General features: G+C 50.9%; 2 protein-coding genes across 2 annotated transcripts; both read right to left on the bottom strand.

Moving 5' to 3' along the window:
* Positions 1 to 4684: 4684 nt before the first annotated feature.
* Positions 4685 to 6182, bottom strand: CONPUDRAFT_88134 (uncharacterized protein; the record flags this gene model as incomplete). The annotated part of the gene is made up of 11 exons (XM_007767365.1): positions 4685 to 4877; positions 4928 to 4953; positions 5007 to 5044; positions 5099 to 5206; positions 5263 to 5364; positions 5420 to 5474; positions 5527 to 5603; positions 5772 to 5775; positions 5829 to 5857; positions 5907 to 6012; positions 6150 to 6182. 11 exons carry the CDS (start codon positions 6180 to 6182, stop codon positions 4685 to 4687), a joined length of 771 nt encoding a protein of 256 aa, XP_007765555.1.
* Positions 6183 to 7718: 1536 nt separating this feature from the next.
* CONPUDRAFT_80270 (uncharacterized protein) lies at positions 7719 to 10811 on the bottom strand. Its single transcript, XM_007767263.1, has 3 exons — positions 10649 to 10811; positions 10494 to 10570; positions 7719 to 10435 (listed from the first exon to the last, which is right to left on the bottom strand). The coding sequence occupies exons 1-3, from the start codon at positions 10775 to 10777 to the stop codon at positions 8143 to 8145; spliced, it is 2499 nt and encodes an 832-aa protein (XP_007765453.1). The 5' UTR covers positions 10778 to 10811; the 3' UTR covers positions 7719 to 8142.
* Positions 10812 to 11038: the final 227 nt, after the last annotated feature.

Genomic DNA, 11038 nt, shown 5'->3' with positions numbered 1-11038 from the left:
GATGCGCCTGAAGGTTGTATGTTCTGGCTCTGGCTTTGGCTCCTGTGCATCATTGCGTAGGATCTGGGACGAGCTGTCATGTACCGAGAGATGACTGGTGGTGGACATAGCGGCAAGTCAGAGTAAAACGAGTGTGGTGGTATCGATGTTTAAAGGCGAATGCGGTTCATTGATGAGTGCCGCAGTGGGGGCCCGGTGCTGAAGAGAAGATGTGGCAGGTCAGAAAGTTTGGTATGCCGTACTCCAGGATTTCATCGAGACCGGCTGGCCGAGCGAGGACGCGAGGAAGCACCCGAATGGAAGCCGCGGAATCTCTGTGTTCTGCGGAGCATTGCAGTCTGCCTGATCCTGCACCTCCTCTGATCCTGAGAGAAGCGGCCGTCTTCTTCCATTCGGAGTGGCATCAGGACAGAAAACATCTGAGATAGCGTCTAGTTGAGACGGTCAAGTCTGATTCAGATGCTAGACGGGACCAACTCTTTGGCCTTGTTTGTCTTTGTGTCATAGGGGCTTTGAGCTTCAGGCTTCAGCGCTTTGGCTTCAGTTTGCTCCACGAGGACTAGCTTGTTCGCATGACAAGGTTGTCAGAACCTTCATTACTTTTGATTACGTGAACTCTATGTTCAGTAGCAAACATTGGAGTAGGAGTCTCGGACCGGACCCTAGAGGGTGACATGAGATGATCTAGTAGGGTGGCACGCAATGTATCCGGCGCACGCACGCGTTGTGGGCCACAAATCCGACATCCACTGCATTTGTCTGCAGGACAAACAGGCGCAACGTGGGCTTTTACAGTAGGACATGTTCAAGAATGATACCAACCCCATCCGATTCTCTGACCTCGTTTCTCCGATTCGTAGCAAAACTCGTTAGACAACTACGACATGCTCAGGAATCGCAGAATATATTCCTTAGATGAAATCAAGGATACATCCCTTGGTACTACCCTGTACCGCTCTATATATCGAATGAGATCTACAACGTCTAGTAGTCGTTCTCCAGATACTTGTTTTGAAGTGCCCCGAACTTTGGCAGATCTGAAAAGTCGATATAGCATTGAATCTACTTATGCATCATACAACGAGCCTTTGCAACGTGTTACCGTTGATGGGAAAATGGATAAGGGCGAGTGCGTATCATATCGACAGCATGCGGCATCGGAAATCCTCCCAGCTGCGATAAAGGAAGTCAGCAAAATAGCTCTCGCCAAACGGCCTTCAAGTACGTTGTTGGCTATAGCATTATTTTGACTGACACCCTTCGGCGATGTCTAGGAGGTATGGCCTGAGTCGGCGCTAGGACAGGGTGCAGGAGGTATGTGGGTGGAGAGACAAGGAAGCTCAAATCGCGCTCTCGATGGGCCCGATTAGATAACCTGATATTCCCACGAGGCTTGCCTCGTGACAGAAACACGGATCCGACGGGCCGTTGCCCGAATCGAAGGCTGCAAGCACGAAATATTCTCGTTCAACGTGAGCTACAAAATGTACAGCTTTGACTCTAAGTCATCAATGCGGCATCGATCGACATCATCCAGTATCTAAGCCTCATTTCCTGCCCTAAACGCTATACTCGACATCTGCGTATTGTCTTCTGAAGGGGGCACAGTATTTGTCCGATTCAGATGCAAATGTAGATGCGATGCCAGTATTGTATGGAAGACACATTGATAGCTGTAGGACAAGCACGTCAACATACGATGCTAGCAATACAGCTTCAAGCATGCTTACGTGGTAAGCAGGTCCGAGTATTCGTCCTACATGATTTAAGATGTATTAGTCGGACGAGCTGGCTATGGAGAAATCCCTAACCTGCGCGAGATATATAACCATGATGTTTGCAGATGAAAAACCTGAAAGCATCGTTTCGTCTGTTAACTTGGCACGCAGAGAACTCATGCGCGCTTACATAACATTAAAACCGAGTATATGACACCTTCTTTGATCAGAATCTCGAGGAGTTTTGGTCGGTCAGGGGAATAGTGTTTGAGGTGAATTGTTGATGATACGAGAATAACTGGTGGAATGCATCATGTATGTTATATGCATATCAACTCCAAATAAGCAGACTCACTGCCTTCAGTCACGACGATGAGCACATATACCCCGGATATGAAATGTGAGATCCCAGTCGTGAAGCATCCTGTAGTCTTCGGAAAGGGCGAAAGCGCAACTGAAAAATTATTAGTAAGAGTAAACTCAACTCGAGTATAAGTCCACGTACACGTTATTGTTGGAAGGAAGAGGGCAAGAAACACGCAGACAACTGATATTCCTATCTATTCGGTACATATTTAAAGATAAGTTCACGGTTTACAACAACATAATAAAGGTCTCACGATGAAAGATACAGCAACAAACAAAATATAGTATTTTCGATGTCGCGAGATGGCATAGCCTCTTAGCATGAACAAGGCTGCATAGCACATCAATGTTGCACTTGTTAGAATCAAGCGAAAAGCTGGTCCTACCTTGGGACACTGTAACATGGAAAGATTGAATGGCTGTGGGATGTTCGGTCAGGCAACACACGAGCCAAATGGTGGAGCAGTACCTGCTGATGCGTAAAGAAGCGTTCTGCATGTCTTGAAGCTGTGAACAGACGAGCAAATGACTTCACGATAACTTACTTCTATGCCTATAGTGTCTGGTAATTGGCCTGCAATACGGCTTAGCATTCATTCAAGATTACAGCAGATACAATGCGCACCGAGTAATGTTATAGGCATTGATAAAAATGGTGAGTACCGAGCCGAGATGTATATGACTTTTCCTAAAGCGCAAGTGTCGCGTCTGTTGTTCCAGACAAAACCAATCTGTTTGTTGTGTCAATGATCATTGGATATGATAAATAGCACTATTGAGGGCGTTTGTCTCACCTCGTCCGGTATTGTCATCAAGTAATCGTAAATCTACTTCGTTTCAGCCAACAATATGTCGAAAACAGATGCTACCCTACGAATAGAGAATATATCGAAGCTTTATTTGTGATTCTGTCAGCGTACGTGGTTAGCATGAGCTGGTAACTAACCTGCTAGATACTGTGTTCGAGGAATGTTAGATCATCATGACGTACGACAAGGAGTACCTACGAACGTTGGAGATTTGAAGACCATTTACCAGCTTGCCAAGTTGATCCATATCCAGACTTTTGAATCTGTCTGCGAGGAGAAGGAGACTCAGCTTAAGTCGAATGAAGTGAGACCCATCTTGCCTTTGTATGTTATGGCGCATTGAGGGAGTGACCGAGTGATGCACTGGCAATGGTCCTGCGGAGAGAAGACTTCACTGCAGAGGACAGCTTCACCGACAACTCGACATCGCATCCGCCGTTATCCAGTGAGCTGAGACAAGCGGACGTATATTTAGACCTGAAACAGCCTGTGCACACAGTGAGAGAGCGAATTGCGAGGCAAGATAAGCCCGGATCCCGTGGCTTTCCCGAAAGGCTAGGAGGGCCGGAAAGACGCCCGCCCGTAAAAGCCGAGTGCGAGGCACTGCCTTCATGGGATCCTGTGGTCATTATTTCAAGTTTACTATTTACACAAAGCTCGATCGGGTTCTTCTCTTCTTATATGCCTTGCATCATCTATAGCTGAGCCCCGCCACTGCCGGTGAATGTAGCCTAAGGTGTATCTCCGTCGTGAATAAGATCCGTAACGGCGATTCCTATGCACGCGCTCGTGATACACACCAAGCCCTTGGACGACGCGCGCGGCGGGCGATCTGCGAGCTTCGTGTTAGGCGCGGATCTGACTGTGAGTCAGACGGAGAAGGGTTGTGTTCAGAAAGAGTGTATTGAGTAAATAGATATCCCAAGCCCTCGTTCCTTTGCGTCACTGTCTTTTGTACAATCATTGACTCGTCTAACTGTTCCTCAGCTTTTCTCACAGAAAGCACCGTCGGGTGATCAACTACGTAAATAGTTTCAATGCTGCTCTCCCATAATGTCTTCAAGATCACGACTGTTGTTCTCCAGTCTGTTCATATTGGAGCGTTCAAAATTCATAGACGATAGTCTTGTATGTGTGCTCGGAAACATCATACGTTCAGCGCTAGCCAAGGAAAGCTGTAAGCGCGAGGCAAGAAGAGGGTGAACATAGGCCTGAAATCTATGAAAAACTCAACGAAAGGGATCGAGACGAAAGAAGAGATCTCACGAATCAAAGACACCGATAGGGACTCCTTTTTGAACAGTCAAAAGCTCATTCAAAGGGGACAAGCGGTAGTTACGAACTGGTATGGAGGATGTCACCATATTTGTTGACATGGGTGGAGCCGAGCCGCAGCATTTGAATACTTCCAGAGGACCAGTACCTAACTGACGAGGATCACAGATAAAAACAAGCAACGCCTGTGCTGAGCGCTGAGCGCTGACCTGCCGCGAGGCTGGGTACGCAGGCGCACGAGTGCACTTGAGAACCAAGCATTCATTCCGGTCATATATATGCTATCTAAGCGTGGGGTTTTCTTTGTCTGAAATTAGCCCCAGAGCCGTGAATGGCCACATCGCATGATCAAATAATGATCTGAGAAACCTATCCTTGCAATTTCCATCTTTCCATCTAATGATGTTCGCTGTGTCCTTGCTGATGAGGGTGAAACACCCACTTCACTCCTAGTATCAATTAGCTCAATGGAAAGTCATGCGTAGAATTGTTGCACATTCTGAACCAGTCACATCACTACGAGGCCGAACACCGCTCCCTCCTTCTACATTCCAACTCATCGATGTGGCTCTCTGGTCTGTTTACGATACGCTCCTCAAACTGTACTGACGAAAATCCCGTGTTTGTATACTGAAGTGTCGAGTCATGCATGCTAGCCAAGTAAAGCTGTAAGCGTGAGGCGAGGATGCCATGAAAAGTGGCTTGATAACTAAAACAAACTGAGATAGTTGTATAGTAACTGACACTGACAAAGCTCACCTGTCAAAGATATTCGTAGCTGGACCCTACCGATTAGGAGTAAACCCGTTAGAGAAGTGGGAAGAATAATTTTACGAACGTGAACCAAAGACATGACCATATTCACTATTGAGAATACTTTCATTCATACAAAGAGTTAGCGTAGAAGATTGATTTGCCTTCTATGCTTACATGTCACGCAGAAACAATAGATGGCTCCATCACGTACTATGGTCTTCAGAAGGCCAAAGCGCGGGCGCTCCCGTGCGACGCGGATCACCACAATCAAGGTAGATATTGCTAGGCACACATGAAAGTGAGTGATAGTTCCTCAATTGCAAAATGCATCGGCAAACCTAACTCGACCACAATTAGAACAGCAAAGCTTGTAGTCAGAATGTTAGAAGATACATTAACTACAAGGCATCCAGGTAGGTTTGGGATAGGTGATGTCGTGGCTCAATGAGGGACAGAATGATTAGGTCAACATGAAACGGCAGCATAAGAATTCACTTTCTGCCGTGGAGAGGGTCAATGCAATAAGAACCGCAACCGGCACGACTCCCATCTAAATACATGTCAATGAAGGAGATATAGCAATTTGTTCTATGTTCACTCACCGTGAACAAGGCCCAAACGATATAAAGTATACTTCTTCGGCAGTCCCACATAACATAAGTGCGCAAGAAAAAAAGACCTGGTGCCCAGGGTTTGATGAGTCACGGTAATAAAAGATAAGGTGTAGCTCCCACCCTCCGACAATATAATTGAAGCAAGGTCTATCACTGGAAATGGGATCATCAAGACAGTAATTGATGCAATACGCATAGGCTCGTACTCGTGTAGGCGTACGCAAGAGAATAACATTTCTGGCAAGCAGGTTTGCCTGTTAGTGTTTCTATCTCAGCTGGGGATGGCTTACTGCATCGTCGAGTCCAGGGAAGAGTAGAGCTAGTGCAACAGTAAGCATCATCTCCCTTTGAACGAGCTTTAATCATACACCCAACTTGAATCACCAACGGGATCGATACGAAAGGAAGATATCGCGTGAAAGCGAACAAGACCTTCCCAAGGCCCATGCCACGCTTCGTCCACAGGTAATCGATCTAGAGATGATTCAGTCCGAATAGGTAGGGGAGCAACTCAAAATACCTCCTCAGGGAGGCTGAGAAGATAATTTTACACCTGAGCAGTCCATAAGTAAGTAAATGTAATGACAAGGCAGCACCATGACAATGCATACCGACACGGAACCAACGGAGACTGAGTAAAGCATTGAGATGACTGGCACAATGACTTCAATATTAATGGTCTTAACATTCATGTACTGGAGGGCCGTGAGACCGTCAGCACCCGGCCTCCATACACCATTCGACTCGAAAGAGACATACATTACTTAAGTGGATTCTTTGGGCGAGAATCATCGACTGCTCCATCCCGGGTTCGTGATCATGAGGGGGGTGGGTCATCGTGTTGGGCAAGCAAAGCAGTGCAGCGCTGACTTATCACTGATCTTTCTTTGGGCTCCGGCTATTATGTGCTCACCGCAGAAAGCTCCCACAAATACTGTTTCATGTTTCGGGCGAAGGGCATAAATATCGCATACCTGATGCCGGCGGTGAAGCGCTGTTAGTATGGCGGAAGCATAAGACCCGGACAAAGCGAGATGAAGTATAGCATGCTCCGGTTTCAGGCAGTCGTGTTAGCCCAGACAGTTTTACGCATCGCTACAGAGACCCGCCACACGACTCGACGAACGTCAGTTACACATATACATAGGATAGGCACAAGTTAACCGTCATCGAGAAATATGAACATTACTTGACTGACTTCCTTTGGTGGCATCTAGGTGTATCGGGGCCAAGTATGAGAGGCAAATGAGAGGTATGGCGTTGGAAAGCGAAGGACATAGTCATGATGCATCACCTGTGGAACCTATAAGATTTGTTGTCCCACACCTAGCTAGTCGAGGCGTCGCGAACAGCGGATCCGACGGACCACTATCCGAAACGATAACACAGCCATCAGTTTACCAATGCATGACATACAGCATTAACGCCTCAATCCCTGCTTCATATAATAAAATCGAAGCCTGTGTATGATTTGCATATTTTGACAAAGTATTCGTCCGGCTCAGATGCGATTCTAGGATTGACGGAGGTCGATAAGTCTTCCAAAGCGATACAAACCAACAAGCTGTAATGGCCAGAGAAGATGCTTAATTGGCGAGTCAGATTGACGAGGGCTGGAACCGTAGCGCCTGTTCGAGCCCGGTGGTCTGCCTCGAATGCGCCACTAACGCTCATCATTTACCTCTTAAAATTGGGGGGATGAAACAACGCAATTCCTCTGATAATCTTGACCTCGCAGTCCTCGCGCACTGGTGCTCGCCGTTGGAGACGGCTGCACAGCGATATATAGCCAGAACGGAAGCCAAAGCTGTCAAATGCATTAACACGCTCAATTCCCTCAGTCAAGCCACGTACAGCCACCGAGAACAAAACGCGCACATTCTGTGGTGGCTAAGCACCCCACTACTATCAGCTACTAGATCGGGGCGGCGATGGAAGCTGACGCTGACGCTGAGCGTTCCAGAAAGGCCAAGATCTGGTTCATCGATCATCGAATTCATCGGCTGCTCTCTCAATATGTGCACGGACAAACACTCACCTAGTAGCGTCCCTTGAACTTCGTCGCCCAGACATTAATTTCACAACTTGAACGTCAGATTGAAGTGGGTATTGAAGGAGACTTACTCAGCACAACTCCGAGCCTGCCTATATCGGCGAAACGGCTGCAAGAAAGGAGAAAGGAGATACTGTATGTATTGAAAATGCGAATGCGAGCTAGATACAATGCACAACTGTCTGAGCCAGAAAGAAGAAAAAGGAAACGTTGGCGTACGGACGGGGTACGCGAATCACTAAGGTAATGAGCACTTGTACTGTACTATACTGTGAGAGCACTGTCGCTGTAGGAATGTCCAAAGATGTTGCAGCAGAAGAAAAACGACGCTATTTATATGGATGTAAAACACGGGATAACGCAGTCGACAGAGCAGAGTAGAGCGAGACGAGTGAGGGAGGGGGAGCTAACGTGTGCGAATGAGGACAGGAGAAAAAGGTTGAGAGGGAAACGGTGCGGGGGCTGTATATATACAAGCCACAAACAAAGAGATTCGATAGAGGGGAGGGATGGACAACAGAGACTGCGCGCATACGCACCACCAGCACCGCTCACCACAAGCTGCCCCAGAACGCGCCAAACCGCCTCCTAAGCGGCCGCGTAAACGACGACTCCTTCATCCGCTCCCTCTTCTCCCTCTCCCTCTCCTCCTTCTCCTTGTCCTGCGCAGCCTGCACAGCCGCATCAGAAAGAGCAGGCGTCGGCGTCGGCGGCGCCGTGGCGGTGGCCGTCTCGTCGGACGCAGACCCGGACTCGTCCTCGTCGCCGCCCATCCGCTTCCGCATATACACCAACAGCGAATGCCTATTCGTGTTCGCGTTCGCGTTTCCATCCCCATTCCCTCCCGCATTCGTGCGCTTCGGCCTCAACCGCACCTGCGACAGCACCCTCCTCACGCTCCCGCCCGGATGTGCAGCACCGCCACCACCAGGCGACGGCGGCGCAGACGACGCCGACGTGTTCGGTATGCAAAACGTCGCATGGCTCCCGTTCCCGTTCGCGATCCCATTGACGGCAAGATACCCATCGACCACATCCGACGAACGCGGAGCTGTAACGCGCACATACGACGCTGAGCTACGCCGCACGCGGGGTATCGTCTGAGAAGACTGCTTACCCTCCCCGTGTCCTGCCTCTTCTTCACCCACAGTGCGTGCCCGCGCCCGGAATTGGGGGTGAGATTGAGAGCCGCCGAGCGGAACGCTAATCGTCGACGAAACGTCGTCAAACGAGTCCAGCAGACTCAGCGCATACGGCGGGATCCGAATCTCGCCCAGATCCGTACTCGACAGCAGCTCCGCAGCGCTGCGCGGCTGCCGCGACATGTAGTAAATCTTTGCAGAACCGCCCGTCGCTCCACCGCTGAGTACCATCGTCGACGGCGTCGGTGCAGCCACTGGAACCGGACCTGATCCCATATACTGGGGTTGGGGCACGGAAGGAAGGGCGGAAGTGGGGTGGACGGGTGTGGTAAGAGCGGAAGAGAGGGAGGACGACAAAGTCGAACCAGAAACGGACGCGGCATTGTTCGAGCCCGCAAGCGACGCCTGCGCGGCGCTCATGCGGCGCGGCGAACGTTCCGGCCGCGGCGGCGCGCCGGGTACCTGGAGGTCGACATTGAGTAACGGCATGCTCGCTTGGCCCTTGACCTTTGCTCCAACGGAGGTCGACATAGGGGTCTGCGAGTTATCGGGGATGTCAGAGAGCGATGGCGAGAGCGCGAGCCTCTGTATGTGCCTGCTATGCGTATCGAATGATGCCGGCCTGTTGAGCACTCTTCCCGGTCCAGAGCGGAGGAGGAGACGAGCACGGTCGACGCGGAGAGGGGAGGAGACAGACGAGGGTCTGAGGTGGATGGGCGAGACGTCGGAGAGGGAGATGCGCCGTGGGAGGAAGGCCGTGCGCGGGTCGTGCGTCGTGTGCGTGTATGTGCTATGGATGTAGGCGTCCCACTGCGTCGTGAGCGTGTCTGCGTCCGCGTCTATACTTGTGTCCGCACTCGTGATGCTCGCGGTAGCGTCGAGGCTGGTGTGGGGCCCAAGGCCGGGAGGGAGACGGGGATGTAGAGGCGTGTGTGTAGCGGAGCGCGCAAAGAAGGCTGCGAGGTTTGCGGCGCGGCGGCTTTCTGGATCCTCGTGGCCGCGAGCGTTGGTACTAGAGATCCCTGCTGGGTCCACGTCCGGACCACCAACAATGGGCGCCGGAGTTGATAGTGAGGAACCAGAGGACAGCGAGGAGGCTGAAGAAGAGGAGCTGGAGGATAGGGCAGAGGGGCGTCCCTTCTTGTTCGGCGACGAAGACGGCGTGTTCGGCTTCGGGTTCATCCGCATGTCAGAAGTGTGAACATGCGATCCGGGCTTGCTCCTCCCCTCAGAAACTCTATTCGCATCAGCAAGCGCCCTCATCTGCCCCTCGATCTCCCTGCCCCTCTTCTCAACCGCCCACCGCTCCCTTAACAGACTATCCCTTTCGGCCGGATCAACATCTTGATCCGCGAGACACACGCGCAACTCCTGTATACGTGCTTTCGCAATCTCAGCGTGCGTGCCCAGAAGCGCGAGTGCGTGTTCAAGGGCGCGGACGCGTTGCAGTTCTAGGGAATGTTGCGAGTTCTCAGAGGAAGAGAGGACAGCGTCGGAGCAGTGGCGCAGTGTACACGCGAGGGCGCGTTCTGCGCGCATGTACCGGCGTTCGCGGGCGGTGCGGACGCTATATGCGCGTCGGGACTGAATCTGGTCGGGGGAAAGGGCGGACTTGGGGTTGGGTGCTGGGGCAGACTGCTTGCGCACGAGGGCGGGTTCGGTGAGGACTATAGGGCTGAGGTGGATGCTTGCTGGTTCTTTACTATGCAACACACTCATGTCAGATGTGTAACTTGGGGGGTGGCAGTATGTCGACTTACAACCGAGAAGCCTTTGCCCCTTCCTTGAATAGCAAGCTAGCACCATTGCTCTTGCTCTTGCTCGAGTTTGTGCGTTCCTGCAAAGGCAGAGTGAGCACAATGGTCCTTCCATACGCGTACAGAAGCACTGTGACGTGCAAAGAAGTGAAACACACCCTAAGCGGCCTATCTACCGCACTGTCCGGCGTGACACCGAGCTGGAGCTTGAGCTGGCTGATACGCGAGGCAGCACGAGCAGACGTTGACTCTGATGCATCGAGAGCGGATACCGTCTGGACGGGCATGCCAGAAATATGGGGAATGAGAGAGTGAAGGAAAAGAGCGAGAGAGGAGTTGGACGCAAAAGGAGCGACGGTGGACTGGTTGACCTTTCGGAGTGTTTAGTAAGAATAGACGCTGTGCTCGAGTCGCCAGTGCATTCTCCCGCCGAGGAGCAGACTAGACAGCTTCTGGACGGAGCAAGGAGCGTCAATTTGGGCATCTCTTTCCTCGCGACGGTCGAGCCAGCCGCTTTCGCACGGTTCATTACCGCATATCGCCCTTCG

The sequence above is a fragment of the Coniophora puteana genome (genome assembly GCF_000271625.1).
Source record: "Coniophora puteana RWD-64-598 SS2 unplaced genomic scaffold CONPUscaffold_3, whole genome shotgun sequence".
NCBI classification, from domain to species: domain Eukaryota; kingdom Fungi; phylum Basidiomycota; class Agaricomycetes; order Boletales; family Coniophoraceae; genus Coniophora; species Coniophora puteana.
Note: the sequence above shows the minus strand (reverse complement) of the source record. Positions and strands in the feature narration are given on the sequence as shown.